General features: G+C 36.1%; 1 protein-coding gene across 4 annotated transcripts in view; it reads right to left on the reverse strand.

Annotated features, from left to right (window-relative positions):
* The window catches only part of LYST (lysosomal trafficking regulator), a 218,835-nt gene that overhangs the window by 107,123 nt on the left and 90,695 nt on the right, over window positions 1-21,017 (reverse strand). For all 4 annotated transcript variants that reach the window (XR_004244971.2, XM_032136200.2, XM_032136199.2 and 1 more), the window contains exons 12-19: window positions 18,744-19,170; window positions 15,746-15,890; window positions 14,241-14,414; window positions 8,949-9,109; window positions 7,885-8,075; window positions 4,106-4,351; window positions 1,962-2,135; window positions 892-1,041 (exon numbers count right to left, since the gene is read on the reverse strand). Coding sequence is in view for 3 of the 4 variants with exons in the window: in XM_032136200.2 (XP_031992091.1) it covers window positions 892-1,041; window positions 1,962-2,135; window positions 4,106-4,351; window positions 7,885-8,075; window positions 8,949-9,109; window positions 14,241-14,414; window positions 15,746-15,890; window positions 18,744-19,170 (1,668 nt within the window). In the remaining variant the exon portion in view is untranslated. The remainder of the gene's footprint in view (window positions 1-891; window positions 1,042-1,961; window positions 2,136-4,105; window positions 4,352-7,884; window positions 8,076-8,948; window positions 9,110-14,240; window positions 14,415-15,745; window positions 15,891-18,743; window positions 19,171-21,017) is intronic.

Here is a 21,017-nt window from a genome sequence, read left to right on the forward strand (position 1 = left end):
TTTCCATTTATAATTAACATTACATTGAAGTAATAAATTATTTATTTCAGAAGAATGATTAGATAAATATTTAAAAGAATATGCTGGCTGCGGGTGGTGGCTCATGCCTATAATCCCAGCATTTTGGGAAGCCGAGGCAGGCAGATCACTTGAGCTCAGGAGTTCAAGACCAGCCTGAGCAACATGTGTGAAACCCTGTCTACACCCAAAATACAAAAACTTAGCCAGGCATGGTGGCACACATCTGTGGTCCCAGCTACTTGGGAGGCTGAGGTAGGAGTATCATCTGAGCCTGGGGGTGGAGTGTGCAGTGAGCCAAGGTCACGCCACTGCACTCCGGCCTGGGCGAAAGAGTAAAACTCCGTTTCAAAAAAAGACAAAAACAAAAGCAAACAAACCAAAAAACGAGTATATGCTTCTATTCACGGTAGCTAAAATGTGGAAACAATCCAAGTGTCTCTAAACTGATGAATGGATAAGCAAAATGTGATAAATATATAGAATGGAATATTATTCATTCTTAAAAAGGAAATTTGGACATATGCTACAACACAGATGAGCCTTGAAGACATTAAGCTAAGTGAAATAAGCTAATCACAAAAAGACAAATACTATATGATCCTACTTATATGAAATCCTTAGATTAGTCAAAAGTAGAATGGTGGTTTCCAGGGGCTACAGGAAGAGGGAGAACATTTGTTTAAAGGGTACAAAGTTTTGGTTTTACAAAACAAAAAAGATTTACAGAGATGGATGGTAGTGATGGTTGGACAACACCGTAAATACACTTAATGACACTGAACCGAAACTTAAAAAGGCTTAAGATAGTAAATTTTGTGTTATATGCATTTTACCACAATAAAAAATGGAAAAAAAGTACATATTACATGCCTCTGCTTTATTCCATATCTTCCAGTCAAGCAATAGTTCCTCTAACAGCTTAACATCTTGGATTATAGCATTAGAGTCTACATCCAACTTAAACTCTCCATTCTCGTTCATATAAATAATATCTTCACCACAGCATCCTTCAAGAAGGGTCTATAGAAAATTAGCATTAATATAAGATGCATTAGTAATTGGTTAATCAAAAAGTTCAACAGAAACATTAAGCTTTCAACTTTAGCATTCATTAAATTCAAAGGAAAGCTAGTAAATAATGCAACACTGCACAAAGTATCTTTAACTTGTTTTGTAAAACAATTCAGATAAATAGAAAATCCTAAACTTACAAACATTTTTAAGTGAGTACTCAGGTTCAAACAAGGGGTGAAACAAACAGCACTCAATTTTTATGTTTTAAATTGAATTAATCTGCTATTAGGCTTTAAAACATTTTCAAAAAAGTAGTAAGGATTCATGCCACAAATGTATGGATCTTGCAGTTTAAAGAAGTAGGGGTGGGGGCAAGGGTAGAGCAATCATCTTTTGCCTTAGTACCAGAAGTCTCAGAGAGAAATATTTCCACAATGTTACCAAATGCTTTTATCTAGAAATGTATTTAAATATATGATGATAGTGGGATCATAATAAAAATGAGCATGAATATCTGTGACTTGAAAAACTAACTCTGTAGCAGCAGTGCCTAATGGAACGGTATGCCTCTAGGTGCCTACAGAACTGGGTTCTCTGCCATATGGGTGGGAGCTAAAGCAAAGATCTTATCAATCTACGGAATGAGGGGACAGCATGGGAGAGATCTATGGCCCACCCAGGTCTAAAATTCAATGACTTTATTTTTTTCTTACTTTTAAAAAATGCTTTAAAGAAAAGAAAAATGTAATTATTTAAATGATGAAAAGAACTAGAAGAGTATCTTAATTTGATTAACTATACACTAATAAGTTTCCTCCATTTTCTTCAGGAATAACTGAAACACAAAACTATTATTGGAAGACTTTGATGACGAGATGAGTATCACTGCATATGAAACTATAAGAATAAATTTTATGAAGACATACCTTCAAAATGTAAAACCCAACAATGCATTTTTGTTTGATCAACACCTGATGAATCATAGAAAGTCCATTACAATTTTCTAATTCATGTACTCTTTGTTGGTTGTATTTAATTAATGAGAGTATAACTTGCAGTGCTAATGCTTGAGTTTCTTCACAGCTACTGAGTTCAACAACCTAAAAAAAAAATGGGTGGATATAGTTTTCTCCCAATTTGCTGAGAGTAAAAATTTAACATGTATAATCTTCCATTATGTAACATCAATCCATTAGTTTCTACAAAGTATTTTTTTAATGCTCATACTCTACCTATTTAAGGATTGTGAATAAACAAAACTGAGAGTAAGGCATAAATTCCATGTTCTATAGTCTCTTATATATACTATAGTATACAATGACACAAACAACCTTAGTGGTCAGTAGCATTTTATAACTAGTGATCTGAAGTGTCATACGTTTTTGATAAATTAGTCAATAGGCTCTGCATTATGTGGTAAGGGAGATAAAAAGAAGTAAAATACATGATACTTGTTCCCAATGGGGTCTACTGTCCTGTCAAAGAGATAAGATGTATCCATAAAAACCACATGTTGTGCCTTGTACTTCAATTTACTTCAACCAACACTTTCTGACAACTACTATATACATAAGAAACACACACTTATTATCATGCTAAAGACCAAAGAAGAATGAGACAATAGGTATGCCAGGAGAGCACAGAGACCATTCTGACCCCTCTCTGCTTGGTTTCAGGGAAGGCTACACAGAGAGAAAATGGCCTAGGAAGAGAGTCAAATCCTGGAAAGCAGGAATAAAGGGGTGGCTGCGGGCAGGGCACAGCCAGGGAAAGGGTAAAGGCCTAAACTGGAAGTTCAGGGTACATCTAGGAAGCTGCAGGTTGCCTCTTTGGCTGGATTGTAGAGATCAGGCTCACAAGGCAGGTTATGCATGTAAGATTTTAAGGACAATGAATTTTATTTTTTGTAGGGGAGGAAGGATACTGAACAAGGTTTGTAAGTTTTAGACTTAGAAACATACTTTAAAAGTCTTATTGGCAAGATACTAAACATATGAAGATAAAAATGTAAACATTTTATCTAAGATCCAATCTCTATGTAACAATAACAAAATTATATTCAATACCTTGATGAAAGAGAATAAAAGAAGGATATACGTTTTGAAACTATACAATGGTACAAAAGATCACAAAATATTGGTGAGGAGTTAAAGGGTTTTTAATTTTAAAACACTAGGAGATAATCTATTCAACCAGACACTAGATAAAAAAAAACTATGAAAAAGGAAGAGGTGGAGAAGAAAAGACAGATTACAGAGTATGGTGGATCAAATGCTAACAAAATATTTGTAAGAACCCTAACAACAACAAATGCTGATATGCTTCTTATTGCAAAATTAATCAAAGATGCTTCCATTAAAGGAAGTTAGGTAGGGAGACTATGAAAACTTGATAATGTTGCAAAAGTTATACTTCGGGATAAAATGAAGATGGCATTCGAGGAGGAAGGAAGATCAAAGCTGCTTTAATTAAACAGGGATGTGGACCCAGAGGAAGTAGAAATGATTTTTACCAAAGTGAGACTATTTGTGCTCCCTAATATAGGTTTCAGCAATCCCTAAAATAGTCTATAATTACTGTCTACTTTGCATAGGACAGATAATTAAATGATTCATTCTAAAATGGTACTTATGGCCTGAGTCAAACTTTGTATTTCTCCTTTTTGAAAAAACTCCAAACCCAAACAAATTAAAGTTTTTTTTTTTTTTTTTAAATGTATTTGTTGATCCTTAGTTTTTTCATATGCATTGGAAACATTTAAGGAATAAAAACTTCATAAATTTTATTTTAAAAAATATCCTCCTCTCAATTTAAAATCTTGTACTTTTAACATTTAATTGTACTAATTACATTTTTGGTTAATAGAAAACTTCTAAAATATTCATAAATTAGAAGAAACCTTAATCATCTATGGCAGAAAGCTTAGCAACATTTAATATGTAATTTTTTTATCTTAAAAGTTTAATAAATTGAGTGTAGCTTTTTCGTGTGGTCCAAAAGAAATCCTTTAATTTATCAATAATAAATAAGTCATTTCTCTTTAGACAAAACTATAACCAGTGTTTCTTACCCTAGCAAAGAGAAAAACAAATATACCAGTTCCACCAATTTCGTGCAGAATGCCTTGAATAGTTTTATATTCAGTAGATTGGAGATTCTTTAGATGATGAGGTTCTAATAAGATGCTCTGAACTTCTTTTGAGCTGAAGGGTCTTTGAGAGAGTTGGGTTTTCATTTGACCTTTAAGTCTAATCACTGGCTCATAGATGGTGTACTGAGCAGGACAGTAAGTTGTATAAACAACTGAAAGACTTTCCTGAAACACAAATATTTTCATTCAGTAATGACACCAAGTTTAAAATGCAAGCTATGAACTAGCAAGTAAGTATTTCAAAGTGAAAACACACTCAACTGATCCTTTTCTTTGTTTAAAAAACAACAGCTACTACACTAAACAGAAAAACATTAGAAGCAAGACTGTTTCCCACAAAGCAAATGTTGATCAGTGATTTATTTAGCAGTGATCAATTGTATAGACCACGTCAAGGTTGAGAAGGATTCCAGCTTTGTTCGGTTTAGAATATATATTAAGTTACACTATTACTACTACTATCAACTAAGTCTTAAACCACACTTATTACATACCAGGCACTATTCTAAGCACTTAAAAATATTGAGAACCCTGGGTCAGGTCAATTTATTTGAAATTTTTGCTTTGCATTTGCTCATTGGCTGACTATTCATTTAAAAGCAACTCTAAACTAGATCTTTCTACTGGAATAAAATTCCAGATTGTCAACAGTCAGCACACCTAACTAAAATAAAATAGAATTTCAAATATTTCTCCCAGGCAAAGGATAGTTTCCATCAGTGTGTGGCTCCCTGTCAAGATTCTCTAAACTATTTTAAAAATTAAAGTTAATTTTAAATGCAGATGTATTTTTTTTTAGAGACAGTGTCTTGCTCTGGCACCCAGGCTGGAGTGCAGTGGCATGACCATAGCTCACTGTAGCCTTGAACTCCTAGGCTCAAGGGATCCTCCCACCTCAGTCTCCCAAGCAGCCAGGACTATAGGCACCTGCCACCACACCCAGTTAACGCAGTTAAATTTTTTTTTTTTTTGGTAGAGACATGGTCTTGTTATGTTGCCCAGGCTAGTCTCAAACCCTTGACCTAAAGTGATCCTCCTGCCTGTGCCTCCCAGAATGCTGGGATTATAGGCACGAACCTTGGTGTCCGGCCCATAACGTACTTTAAAGTGGTTTTAATGGTAGTAGATGCCAAACCCAAGCTCAGGGAAATCATATAGATTCAGTGTCTTCTCTCAGAACTGGATGGGGGCCTTGTGCTTTGATTATTATTATTATTATTTATTTATTTATTTCCGAGACGGAGTCTTGCTCTGTCACCCAGGCTGGAGTACAGTGGCACGATCTCAGCTCACTGCAACCTCCGCCTCCCAGGTTCAAGCAATTCTCCTGCTTTGGCCTCCTGAGTAGCTGGGATTACAGGTGCATGCCACCACGCCCAGCTAATTTTATATTTTTAGTAGAGACAGGGTTTCACCATGTTGGCCAGGCTGGTCTCGAACTGGCTGGTCTTGAACTTCTGACCTCGTGATCTGCCCACCTCAGCCTCCCAAAGTGCTGGGATTACAAGCATGAGCCACCGTGCCTGGCCTGTGCTTTATTTATGACCCACAGCAATCAGACATACCACCCAGCATATCTGTGCATCAGCTAAACCAATTATACTGTCTTTTGTGTATGATTATGCTGGAAAAGCAAAGTTTCAAACCTGCAGTAGTTTCAATCAGAAATCTGACGCTGCACCCTGACATGAGGGCACCATTTCTTTTCTTTTTTTTCTTTTTCTTTTTTTTTTTTTGGAGACAGAGTTTGACTCTTGTTGCCCAGGCTGGAGTGCAATGGTGCATTCTTGGCTCGCTGCAATCTCCACCTCCTAGGTTCAAGCGATTCTCCTGCCTCAGCCTCCTGAGTAGCTGGGATTACAGGCACCTGCCACCATGCCCGGCTAGTTTTTGTATTTTTAGTAGAGACAGGGTTTCACCATGTTGGCCAGGCTGGTCTCAAACTCTTGACCTCAGGTGATCCGCCCGCGTCGGCCTCCCAAAGTGCTGGGATTACAGGCATGAGCCACCGTGCCTGGCCGAGCATACCACTTCTCCCTAACCATTGTTTCACAAGCTTATAACTCCCAAATTTCTAAATCGGGCTTAAACAATTTGCTCTCTAAAAATAGTTTTCACATAAAAACCTCAGAATTTTCATTCATGATAATTTATGTTGAGTTTTGTAACTTGTATGACCTATATACTGTTCAGGAAAAATAAAAGGATTAGGGAAATTTTTCTATGAAACCAAATGGATTAACCAAAAACTACTGAGTTAAAGTTATTACTTGAATGAACATCTGTGTGAGCTCCTCAGTCTCCCTAAGGCAGAGGTTCTCAAAGTGTGATCCTCAACCAGCATCAGCATCACCTAGGAACTTCTTAAAAATGTAAATTCCAGGGTCACACTTCAGACCTACTGAATCAGAAGCTCTAGCCCAGCAATCTATATTTTAACAAGCCCTCTGGATGATTCTGGTGCACACTCAGGTTTGAGGAACCATTTCCCTAAAGGATGTTTTCTTAATGGTGGGACATTTAGGATAGGATCATTCTTTGTTGTATAATAGTGTTCATGTACTGTAGAACATTTAGCATCCCTGGCCCTTACTACCCAATAATTATTGACAACCAAATCTACCCTCCCCGCAACTCAACAACAACAACAAAATACATTCCAAAACAGTAGTCTCCTTCAAGTAAGAAATATCTGTATTTCTCATAAGAAGCAAGAGAAAGAGGAACCCAGTTTAATGGCCAGATCTACTAGATTTTAGTAGATTTTCTAAGACTATGAAGGCTCAGTTTTTTAGTTGTTGTAATGAAAAATCCTCACCACTAGCTCCTAAATTATATACTGGTAGAACAAAATATTAGAATAATATATAAAAATCAATAGAATCCCATATAAGCAGAATTAGCAATACTTTGAAAGCAAAATTCCTAATTGTACTGATATTAAATAATACGTTTTTTAGGCCAGGCATGGTGGCTCATGCCTGTAATCTCACCATTTGGGAGACTGAGATGGGAAGATTGCTTGAGGTCAGGAGTTTGAGACCAGTCTGGGCAACATAGCGAGATTCCATCTCTACAAAAATTTAAAATTAGCCTGGTGTGGTGGTGCATGACTGTAGACCCGGCCACTTGGGATGCTGAGGTGGGAGGATCATTTGAGCCCAGGAGTTCAAGGCTGCGGTGAGCTATGATCATACCACTGCACCCAAGCCTGGGTGACACAGTGAAATCCCGTCTCTTAAAAAATAAAAATAAAAAAATAAAAAAGAGTAGGTTTTCTAAGACCTGAATATATGCAACTAAAACTAACATTATAAATGGATATTATTTATTTATAAGTATGGAAAGAAAATATAACGAACAACATTCTTTAGGAGTATGTCAAACTAACAAGCGTTATTTTCACTGTATCATAAACATTTTTCCTGAATAATTAGTAGGTATAAAATAAACTAAACTGACAAACTTTTTATAGAAATATAATTTCAAGGAAAAGAAGATATAAATATAAAACCTGAAACAAATTTTGAAAGATCAAAGTGTTTCAATTTTTTTCTGAAAAAAACATAATTCTAAGAAAAGAAAATGATAAGGAACCACATGAAAATCTTTAGAAATCTAATTCATAACTATACATTTCAATAAATATACCTAAATGCATTTCCTATAAAATTAAAACTTATAAAATTAAAACTTACAATTAAGAGACCAATATCCACATCTTTCTTGGTCATAAAAAGTTCTCTGATTTGTTCACATCGTAAAATTTCTTTATTAATATATTTGGAGTAGTCATTCACTGGCTTGCCATACTTACATGGCATTACAGATGTATGGTTGGGTCCACAAGCATACAGATAAAAGGCCTCTTGTGAACCAACCTTAGCTCCTGAATAGCAGAAAAATAAAGTTAGTTATTTAAAACACTCTAACCAGAATTTTTCATAAAAAGCAAGAAACCAGGAATTATTTTTTGTAGCCAGATTCTTTCAGTTGTTCACTATATTTTATAAAATTGATAAAGCCTCAATTTCCAAATTGGTGTAATGAGAAAATAACCTATGCCAACTATGACGGAAGATGAATTAATGTATATAAAGTTAATTGTGAAGCTTTTAATTAAATCATAACATTTCTATTTGCTCCTTAGCCAGAAAACAGGTTTTCTGTTTTATTTTACTTTGTTGTTGTATTTTTTAAATAATGGAAGCTATAACTTGGTAAATTCCATTTCTAACTAAAATTTGAATCAATATATTTATTCCTTCCTATTTAGTCAATAAACACTGTCTGAATGCTATTATGTGTCAGGTTTAAGGACATATTTTTTTAAAATCATATATTTCATTTTTCCCTAAAATTTGATATTTGTATAAGATATAATAGAATTATAAAGGAGACAACCAAGGTAAGTTTACTAGTCATGATGCTACATTATCCAGTATAAAAAAACGCTAATTTAATATGAGCTTCTCTTTTTTGAGGATGGGGGAAATACATTTTTATATTAAATGTATATATCAATTGTAAGACACAACTAGATTACAAAAATGTTAAAATATTTTAAAAGTATATCTTAGAATCTTGGAAATACAGTACTTATTAAACACAAGTAAAGGAAGAGAGATGGACATTTTAGCCAGGTTAATTTACTTAGTTTAATATTTGTTAACCGAGAAAAAAAACTGGAAATGTTTCAAAGGAAAAAATGTCACTCTGTTGCCCAGGCTGAAGTGCAGTGGTGCAATCATAGCTCACTCACCATTGAAGAGAAGCAAATTTCCCAGGTCCCATTTTCCAGCCAACTGCAAAAACTCTTCTTGGGATGATAAACAATGGCCAATCATGCAAAATGTTTTATTGCTATCAGATGACAAACTTGTTTTTCTTGGAAGCATAAAATCCAAAGTAACATCAGGCTTCCTACATTAAAAACAAAGTGAAAGCAATGACTTTAGGAAGTACTAGTACTAAGTATTTTTAAAGCATGAATATTTAACAATGGGGGATTCTTTTTTTTTTTTTTTTTTTCCTGGAGACGGAGTCTCGCTCTGTCGCCCAGGCTGGACTGCAGTGGCACGATCTTGGCTCACTGCAAGCTCCGCCTCCTGGGTTCACACCATTCTCCTGCCTCAGCCTCCCATAGTAGCTGGGATTACAGGTGCCCGCCACCAGGCCTGGTTAATTTTTTGTATTTTTTTTTTAGTAGAGACGGGGTTTCACTGTGTTAGCCAGGATGGTCTCGATCTCCTGACCTCATGATCCACCCGCCTGGGCCTCCCAAAGTGCTGGGATTACAGGCGTGAGCCACCGCGCCTGGCCTACAATGGGGAATTCTTGAACAATTTTCTTGGGTCATTATCAGCTGGCACTGGGGCAAGAGAGGAGGGCTAATTGTTTGTCTCTTGGCCAAAGGTGCTGCAGAAAGAGGGGAGCCAAAGAGAGATACCTGATGATCCCACGGCACGCCATGGGAAATGTGACGAGACATTTGCTGCAAGTTTTCTTTGCCATTTGACTTCTGTATAGGCACCTTCCTGGTTTACAGATACAAACCAACCACCTCCCCTTAATTTTGCCAACAAGTCTCCCATCTTGACAAACAATTCCAAAAACTGGAATCCATGACATTCCAAAAATGTTACGTCATCTATGAGGCCTTTGAAAACTAATCAGTAAAAACATAACTTCTTCAAAATTTCTGTCTAGCCACTGAAATGCCAATGCTTTCTGCGTTTTCTGTTTTCTTAATGTTAAGTGATTATGCAGCTTTTGATTAGTCTCTTTTGCTTCATGGATAATGGTGAAGGAAGAAAAGACAGAGTACTGGAAAAGGCAAAATAAGGCTTTCTCACAGAAAGACACACAAAGCAGGGAGGACTTCATCAACTAGTGAAACCACAGAGCTCTACCCCTAGTTTAGGAATGTTTTAAACTCCACTTTAAGATAATGAGAGTAATCTATAAAGGCAAAGTCTAAATAAAATTTGTAAGATGAAGACAGGGTAAGCTAACATGGGTAGCTCTTAATGAGAAATTCAACTTTGTATATATTTATTTTAAAAGTTTTGCCTAAGGCTCTGTTTCACATATAACATATAAACTTAACTATTTTAATGGTTTTTTTTTTTTTTTTAATAAAGGAAAGATTTGGGATACGTTCAATGACATACTTCTCCTTGACCAAATAAATGGCTGTGATTGAAACTCTATCGCCATCTAGTGGCATTATGACTTAAAATAGTTTTAAATTTTTTATTTTAAAAAATAGTTTTTCAATGAGAACATATGGACACAGGGAGGGGAACATCACACACCCAGGCCTCTCGGCGGGTGTTGGGGCAAGGGGAGGGAGAGTATCAGGACAAATACCTAATGCACGTGGGGCTTAAAACCTAGATGACGGGTTGATAGGTGCAGCAAACCACCATGGCACATGTATACCTATGTAACAAACCTGCACGTTCTACACATGTATCCCAGAACTAAAGTAAAATAAAAATATAATAATAAAATAAAAATAAAAGTGTTTTTAAGGGTGAAAGAAAATCTATTGCAGGATGAATGCAAAATGAATTAAACAAATATTAAGTATCTACTATGTGCCATATATTTCTGCCATATTTGTAAGCTGTTAATAAAAACTAATGGAAAGTATTAACTCATTTTCAGTATTGTTACCTTATTTTAAAAGGCCTCTTCAAATATATTCTTTTAGAAATTCTTTTTTTTAACTGAGACAGGGTCTTGCTCTGTCACCCACACTGAAGTGCAGGGGTGCAATCATGGCTCACTGTAGCCTTGACTTACTGGGCTCAGGTGATCCTCCTGCCTCAGCCTCCCGAATAGCTGGGACTACAGCTATGCATCACCATGCCCAGCTAATTTTTTTTATTTTCGTAGAGACAGGGTTTTTCCGTGTTGCCCAGGTTGGTCTTGAATTCCCGGGCTCAAGCAATCCTTCTGCCTCGGCCTATCAAAGTGCTGGGATTACAGGCATGAAGCACCATGCCTGGCCTAGAAATTATTCTATAGTTTATAAGCTGATGAAGATACTAGAGCACCAAGTTTAAGTCAACAGAACAAAATATTTGTCCTTGGTCACTTGCTCTGTTAACCAATGAAATTAACTTGTGCCAAATGGCAAACAATTCTCTCTAAGGAATGTAGCTGTAAGTTGGTGGGTAAAAAAACAGAGTGATATGTGAATCAAGTGACCATGCTTACTAATTTCAGACTGTCCACAATAAAAATCTAATCTCTCATTCTGAACATGTCTAATAGTTAGTTTATGGTTCCTCTGTCAGTTGACATAATTCAGAAAAAGGCTGCAGGGGCAGTAAAGCATAGGGTTTTAAAGCATGGGCCCTCCCTAGGGTCAGAGTCTAGGTTAAACTTTCAGCTCTACCCCTTACTTGTGACATGAGTTTGGGCAAGTCACTGTAGGTCTCAGTTGCCTCATATGTAAAATTGGGATAATAATATACCTACTTCTTAGTATTATTGGGAGGATTAAATCAGGTAATCTGTATAAAGTGCCTAATACAGTGCCTGGCACATGTTGAGAGCTCAAGAAATTGAGTGGAGAGTGTCTAGGAGAAAGGGGCTCTCTACTTACAACTCCAGCCCCAGCTCCATCTGATTTAACTACAGGTTCTGGAAACAAATTTGCTGATTGGCTACAGCTGCTGTGGCAGGTATGACGCTCGAGAACGTCACAGACAGTATTTTATTTGGAACATGGAACATGGAAATTAGACTTCAATTACGTATTTTTACATTTTTTTAAATAAATACAACAAAACTGAACTCTTAATTTTACTTCCAAAGCATGTTCTTGCTTGTGGCAGATGCCATGGACTGCAAAGCAATCCACAAGCCCCTGATCCCCGTCTCCCTCTATTATTGAGGCTGGACAGCTGTAAGGAATCAATTGCTGCAGCCTCCTGCAGTGATGCCCTGTCCTCCACCTAAAACTGTCCTCTTCCCACCTGCACAGGGCAAGTTCCATCTCCTCTTTCAGGTCTCAGCTTTAATACCTTGTTCTTAGATAGGCCTTCCCTGATCCACCCATTGTAAGTGTCAAACTCGGTGTTTTCTGTCTCAGGGTTTTAAAGCATGGGCCTCACAGTATTTGTCCTCATTTGTAAATATTCATTTAATTGTGTTTGCTTGTTGTCTGATTCCTCATCAGACTGTGAACTCTAGGAAGGCAGGGAATGCGTCTATCTTGTTTACCACTGTCCCCCAGGCCTAATTAATATATCAAGTGCTCAAAACACTGTAATTCCTCAATAAATGTGATGAATGAACAAATGAATGAATAAAAATAGGTTAGTCTGTGTTAAGGGTATATGTTATTTCCATGGTCTAATCTACTTTGAGGGATTTTTGAGAGAATTAGATGATGTATATAAAGCACCTAGCAAAAGGTCTGCAACATAATAAGTATGCACTATATTATGTTCCTTTTGATTAAATCTAGACTTCTCAGCTTGGCATTTAAAGCCTGTTAAGTAGTCTCACCATGTCCATTCATTTTTATTTCTCATTATTCAACTTAAACTCATCCAACCAGCTTAATCCTCTACCATGCTACATTACAGTTTCAAATTCTCTATCTTCTTTCACGCTACTTCATTCAATACAATACTTCCCAATGCTTACAAATTGAAGATACCTTATAGTTCTACAAATCGAAGATATCTTATAGTTCCTACAGGCTAAAATTTTACATTAAGATATTCCACAAGATGTTTCTTATTAACTTGGCTCACAATTCTCCTATGTGGTAAAAATCGTACAGTACTCTCCCTGAATCTATCACTTGGTATATTTCTAGCACTCTATCTGAATCTATCACCTTATACATAGGCTAGTCATTCTAATTTCTTTTGAAAGCCTAATTTAATTTAGGTATTAGCCTTATTAGCCACTTAATTTAAATAATTACCATGGATTCAGTGTTATAATATATGGGCTTGCAGGATGAAATTATAGATTCTGTTCTTTGATATATAGTTATACATAAATGTCTAAATTTCTAGGTATCTTCATGCTCCCCAAACCCAAATATTAATTTTCAACAGTCACTTCTACAGGAGGCTTATTTTGCATGAAAATGACCAATAGGAAAAAAAAGTCCAACTCTGACAGATTTGTAAGTTAAAGTATAGTAAATTTTTCAGAGAAATGCAAATCAAAACCACAATGAGATACCATCTCACACCAGTTAGAATGGCGATCATTAAAAAGTCAGGAAACAACAGGTGCTGGAGAGGATGTAGAGAAATAGGAACACTTTTACACCGTTGGTGGGACTGTAAACTAGTTCAACCATTGTGGAAGACAGTGTGGCGATTCCTCAAGGATCTAGAACTAGAACTACCATTTGACCCAGCCATCCCAAAGGATTATAAATCATGCTGCTATAAAGACACATGCACATGTATGTTTATTGCAGCACTATTCACAATAGCAAAGACTTGGAACCAACCCAAATGTCCATCAATGATAGACTGGATTAAGAAAATGTGGCACATATACACCATGGAATACTATGCTGCCATAAAAAAGGATGAGTTCATTTCCTTTGTAGGGACATGGATGAAGCTGGAAACCATCATTCTCAGCAAATGATTGCAAGGACAAAAAACCAAACACCACATGTTCGCACTCATAGGTGGGAATTGAACAATGAGAACACTTGGACACAGGAAGGAGAACATCACACACTGGGGCCTGTCGTGGGGTGGGGGGAGGGGGGAGGGATAGCATTAGGAGATATACCTAATGTAAATGATGAGTTAATGGGTGCAGCACACCAACGTGGCCCATGTATACATATGTAACAAACCTGCACGTTGTGCACACGTACCCTAGAACTTAAAGTATAATAATAATAAAAAAAGAAACAACAAAAAATAAAGTATAGTAAATTTTATTATAGTAAAAACCTAGAATTTTCTGTAATCTGTTTCAGAAGCTATAACAGACTAATGAAACATAACGTTGTAACTGAGATTGAGCTGCATTTTCTCAAAATGCTTCCTACCTCTGTCCAGAGACCCATATGGAGATTTTCCCATGAATCCTCCTTTTCCCTTGGGGCTGCTGTAAGTAGGTGAGTACTAAATGTTGCCATTTGCTTGGGAGGAAAATATTCTCCTGTGATTCAACCTGTGCTAGTACAACAGCTTTCACATCATCATTTGAATCCATGCACACACTACAGAAAAAGAGAAAAGGCATAGGCTGAAAACATGAAAATTCTGACCTCAGTGTTTAACCCATATATAGTAACTATAATTCTAAATATTTAATTAAGATTAAAAATCAGTTCTATTTTTTTTAAAGTGCTTGAAAAGTCAGTAGGTCTTCATTTTATACCATAAGCTACTTAGTTATTCTATCATTACCTCGATTCATGAATTAAAACAGATTAGGCTCATTGGCTGGTAGTCATAATTTAGGCAATAATTTTCAGAATTCAGTTTGTAAAAAAATATATATTATTACTATTTATGTAGTCATTGCCCATTTAGAAATTACAATGTATTATTTGGTTCATAGAAAAATTAATATAAATGTATAAATACCAGACTGTATTGGAAGTCTAACCTACTTTGTGGGACTACTGAAAGAGTGAGGAGATAATGTACATAAGGCACCTAGTAATGTTTGTAACGTTTACAAAGTATATATTCCTAAATAACAAACTGGTTTGTTTAGACTTGAGTTTTAGACAAATAATATCATACTATTCATAGTCAATACAAATAAAAGACCTGTATCTACACTACTAAATAAAGGAGATAGTATAAAAGGACAAGATAACAAGGAGAACCCAAGCTTATTAGGCAATGGCTATTAAATATATAATCCACATGGAAAACTTATGTCTGTTAATAACATCTTAAGACCACTACAATCTGATAGAATATTTCCATAGCATAGGACTTCAGTATTTGATCTAAAATCAGAGAATTAATGTATTTTATTCATTTATTTTTTATTTTTATTTATTTGTTTATTTTTGAGACAGAGTCTCACTCTGTCACCCAGGCTGGAGTGCAGTGGCGTGATCTGGGCTCACTGCAACCTCTGCCTCCCAGGTTCAAGTGATTCTCCTGCTTCAGCCTCCCAAGTAGCTGGGACTACAGGCATGCACCATCATGCCTGGCTAATTTTTGTGGTTTTTTGTTTTTTTGTTTTTATTTTTATTTTTTGTAGAGATTGGGTTTCACTATGTTGGCCAGGCTGGTCTCAAACTCCTGACCTCAGGTGATCTGCCTGCCTTGGCCTCCCAAAGTGCTGGGATTACAGGCGTGAGCCACCACACCCAGCCGAGAATTAATATATTTTAGACTTTATGGATTTTTGGATAGAATAATACACTATTACAAAAGTGGTATTAATAACTGTTAGAATGTATAATTTTTAAATGAGACTTTTTGTTTTGCTATGATGAACTTTTATTAGCAGATTTCACATTAATGTCTCTTACATAAATTATTTAAATACATTATCTATTCATGGGAGGCTGAGGATAATCAATACCGAAAGATAAAAGTGGCATTGTGGGGATCAGCCCACACTTGGATCATCAACGCTTTGGATCCCAGTGAAATTATATGAATACATCCTTCTTCTATGAGTCTTTCACCAGGATTTATGTACTCTGCACCTTCTGGTCTGTCGCTCTCTATGAGAAAAAGATGTTAGAATGATCAGTAAAATGGTTCATAACAATTGAATAGAAAAGTGAATTTAGAAGAATACAAAGCAAATTTGTTCATTTGTGGTAGGTTATCTACCCAGAATGTCTGAGCCTGACCTGTTCTAAAAAACCATATTTCTAGAGTATAGATGTTAACTCCAAAAAAGCACAAGGGATGAAAAATGGTAATTCAGTACTTTAAAAGTTATTAGATGTTTAAAAATGTATAATGACTGAGGACAATTGTGGGCATAACCAGACTGCTATGTGACAACCTATTACAATGTGTACCAAGCTTCTTTTATCAACTATGACTTCACTGACCCTGGTCCAGGGAGCACACATCATTGTCCATGCTCACACTACCAAAAATCATTCTAGAATTATCACAATATGGCGTGATTTAAAAAAAATTTCATATTACAAATTTTAAGGAAAAACTCTAGTGTTTGAATATATTCATAATTTATATTCCCTGGTGAGTAGTCTTTGAATATAATTGCTAAGTGATTCTGAAACGCTAATGTTTCTTTAAGGCAAGCTAGGGTAAATGCTTACAGGTTTGGGCTACCTGGTTATTCATCTTGACTCCTCTTCCTCATCTTTGAAAACCCAGCACTACCTGAAGATGTATGATGATCTACTTGTCATTATAATACATGTGACTTTATGTAAAACTGTGTTATGATATATCAAAATACAAAATACATGTCCAAAGGCTCAGACTTTTAAAGAACACTACTGCTTATTAGATTGCATACATATTAGTTGCTATTTTTCAACAGGTAAAACCATGACCGATGTTAAAAAAATGCTCCCTGTAGCGATGACAATAGTTTTAAAAAAGAAGAGTTAAGGTCACTGGTTATTTTGAGGCTACTGACCAAGATATATTATATATAGAGAACTCATATCTGATGTGAAATTTTAAAAATGTTCCATACCAAATATGAACTTCTACAAATAAAAGAGTAGGACAAAACCAGTGTGTACCTAGGAATTACAGAGTAGTAATATTACAAATATTTAACTTAATGCTCACAACCATCTTATAAGGTAAATATATATAGGGTGACAGAGCTGAGGCGCTGAGAGGTTAATTTGCCCAAAGGCACCAGTTAGTTTAGAGGTAAAAGGTATGATATTGCAGCAAAATATTCCTTATCTCTCTTCAAAAATTTTTATATATGTCTACTATTTTTAAGTGTTTATACAAAATCATCTTTCTATGTTTTCTAATATATCATTAAAATAAAAAATTAAGAAAAAACTTTCCAATATTTACTTTTCTCAGGTCACTATGTATATTTATTCATTTTATAAGAGACTTTACATTGAGATTGCCTCCATTAAAACATGAGAAAGCAATCTGCATAGCTTATAGTATAGTGGCAATGTTAAGGCTCTGGAATTAAAAACAGGTGGGTTTCAATTCCTTTCCATCACTTACCAGCTATATAACTTGGTCACGCTACTTAACTTCCTCTAAAAATGCAGATAGTATGAGCACTTACTAACTTGTTAAGATTAAAAATGTATATAGAAACAGCTGAGCAAAGTGACACATATACAGAAAGCACTCAATGCACATTAGATAGCATCATAATAAATATTATCACACGTAGAGCTATCAGTTCTTAGGTGGCAAAATTCAATCCACAACAGAAAACTCTAGTGCAGGCATAGTGTCCTAAAACAGAGGTTCCACTGGATGAGAAAGATTTGTGGAATGAAGAGCTATTGAGGCCTGCATCTCCATGTACATATAAAACCCTAAACATCTGTCTCATCCAGTCATTTTATTCATTCCATAGGCCCTAAGAATTATCCTACCTACTTCACTTTCCATCACCATAAACTGCTTTTCAATGAACAGTTTTTTTTCTGCCCTAGTCATATGAGAAACAAGGTGCAGTATAACAGCAATTCTTCAGTTAAAGAAGGAACTGGAATGAAATTTATTCTAATGTTGGAGAATGGCTGATGCATTTAAACATTCTGTGACAGGAATTAGGGGAGGGCCACTGAGGTTAAGACATGGCATGAGAAGGAGAACTTGAAATAAAAGAGAGAAAGAAGTTCGCAACTAGCCTGACCAACAGGGAGAAACCGCTGTCTCTACTAAAAATACAAAATTAGCCGGGTGTGGTGGCTCACACCTGCAGTTCTAGCACTTTGGGAAGCTGAGGTGGGCAGATCACCTGAGGTCAGGAGTTCAAGACCAGCCTGGCCAACATGGTGAAATCCCATCGCAACTAAAAATATAAAATTAGCCAGGTGTGGTTGCTGGCGCCTGAATCCCAGCTACTCGGGAGGCTGAGGCAGGAGAATCGCTTGAACCCGGGAGGCGGAGGTTGCAGTGAGCCGAGATCACGCCATTGCACTCTAGCCTGGGCAACAAGAGTGAAACTCTGTCTCAAAAAAAAAAAGAGAGAGAAATAAAATGAAATGGGGACTGTCTAATAGGGGCTGGGAAACAACAGAAAGAAAAGCAGCTATAGGGTTTTATCCTTTTATAACATCAGGAGCCACCCTAATCCAGTAATGGGACCAGGAAAGAAGTCCCATAAGGAACTCCAGGGGCTGATGACCCCAGAAAAAGTTGTATATGTGGTGTCCCCTTCACCCCTATAAAAAACTAAAGTTTCTGTAATGGAGATTCAAGGCTATATGACAACTCATGCTTTGATAAGTCAGGACCTACCACCACTAAGTAAGGCATTTAAGGTGAAGAACATGTTAAGAGTGTTAAGAACACTACCACATTTTTATGGCTCAAGGAAAATTATAGTCTGAAAACAATCTTTGTGTACAAATCAGATAATCCTGTCATCATACCTGTACCATCAAAACTGCTATCTGGCAAAATTAATGACTTGTTTCTTTTCTTTATCTTCTTTCCTTTTTCTGTGGTACTCTCAGCTTCATGGATACACTCCACATTAAACCACAGTGAAACACTGAAACCTTCTGATAGGTGTGGCCAGCAGTTTTGCCCCAGCAACGGCAGGTGGACTGGGGCTATGTGCCAAGATGAAAGCAGCCGATGGGGAAAACTCTCTCTATCAGCCTCTTTCTTGCTCCGTGAAACTCGTGCTCTTCTCAATAAACCCATGGCCTTGCTGTTTAAAATCCCAGGATACTTTTGTGATGAAACACCGTTGCTTAAATTTGGAGTGTGCAGTAAAGGGAAGGTTAGATATTGTGAAGGGCTCATAGTAGTATCACTTTCAATAATTTTCAGAATACCCAGAAGAAGAATTTTCTAGAGAAAAAGAAAAACAAATGAAACTTTCTAATCACGTAATAAAGTACATAATAATCTTGAAATTTGGGTTATAAATGAAAATACAAACATACCCACACATATCAGCATTCCTATTTAAATACCTTCCTATCTCCCACATCTTTAAAATTTTCATTTTTTCATAGCTGAGATAAAATATGAAACAGATTTCATTCTTTTTTTTTTTTTTCAAGACAGAGTCTCACTCTGTTGCCCAGGCTGGAGTGCAGTGGCACGATCTCGGCTCACTGCAACCTCCGCCTCCCAGGTTCAGGCGATTCTCCTGCCTCAGCCTCCGGAGTAGCTGGGATTACAGGCACCCACCACCACCCCCAGCTAATTTTTGTATTTTTAGTAGAGACGAGGTTTCATCATGTTGGCCAGGATAGTCTTGCACTCCTGACCTCAGGTGATCCACCCACCTCGGCCTCCTTTGATCACCATCCCACCTTTATTTTAAAAAATGTAATTTTTGGGTTAATTGTTTCATTTTATTTTTTTTTTTTTTTTTTTTGAATCGCTGAGTAGCTGGGATTACAGGTGCATGCCACCACGCCCAGCTAATTTTTGTATTTTTAGTAGAGACGGGGTTTCATCATATTGGTCAGGCTGGTCTCGAACTCCTGACCTCAGGTGATCTGCCCACCTAGGCCTCCCAAAGTGCTGGGATTACAGGCATGAGCCATGGCGCCCTGCCTTAAATGTTGTTTTTTTTTTTTTAATTTTTGTGGATACATAGTAGGTACATATATTTATGGGGTACCGAGATTTTTTGATACATATTTAGATTTAATAGTTATGATTTGGTTTTAAATTTTAAATTATATATAATACTTATGTCAATAATCATTTCTACCAAAGAAAAATGTTTATTTCTAAGTAAACTATGGTTCTTCTCTCAATTACTTTTAAATCAGGGAAAGAAGCAGAGACATTACAAATTCTCCAGATTTCTGACTTTAGAGCATGACTGGCTTCGTAAAACTGAGTGTTCAATTACTTTCCAGTTTATTTCACATGATTTTTTCATATCAAGTAAATTTTCTTTCATCTGTGTTTGGCAAACTGAAACAAGGTTTTAAGCTTTTATTTATAGTACAAGTTTTTGGTTAAACTGAAATGTAGAATTTATAGAAAATATAAGAGGAAATGCCCATTTAATTAAAGGCAAGAACAATGACTAAGGAGAGAAAACGAAAAAATAAAAAAGATTAATCTAGTACAATGTCCTAGTCATGCTTAAAATAACACCTGATGTTGATTATGATAATGACAAATATACTCAGAAGAAGTAATAAAAAAAGCATTCCACAAATGTAGCAGCTAGTTTCAATGATCTACACTAGTGATTTTTAACCCATGTTCCACAGAGCTCCCTCAGGAACCTTGGGACTGGAGCAGGGTGATAAAGTGGGCAGGGCTCTGGAATATCCAATCCCATTACAAAGTAGCTCCAAAGTTTTCTGTCTTATTTGCTTATGCTTCTAGTCAAGGTTTCATTATAAAAATGGGTTTCCTAGCAGATAATAGTTTAAATGACACTAAGCCACACCAATGGAAAGGGGAAGCATAGACAATAATTGAAGGGTATAGTGGATAATAACCTTTTGAAAAGGATAATCCCTAAGATGGTTATAACTATTCATAATTAAGTTCTCTTTGGTAATTAAAATTACTCAGCTTTTCTGAAGCACAAAAACTGGGGATGGGGTGGGTAAAGAAAATATAATCTCAGCGATATGTCTGGTTAATCAAAATTGAAGTGAAATGGTTAAAATATATGCATATAATTGAGTATTTCACACATAATAACGTGAAATAGCCTG

This window comes from Hylobates moloch, unplaced genomic scaffold (genome assembly GCF_009828535.3).
Source record: "Hylobates moloch isolate HMO894 unplaced genomic scaffold, HMol_V3 SCAFFOLD_18, whole genome shotgun sequence".
Classification (NCBI taxonomy): domain Eukaryota; kingdom Metazoa; phylum Chordata; class Mammalia; order Primates; family Hylobatidae; genus Hylobates; species Hylobates moloch.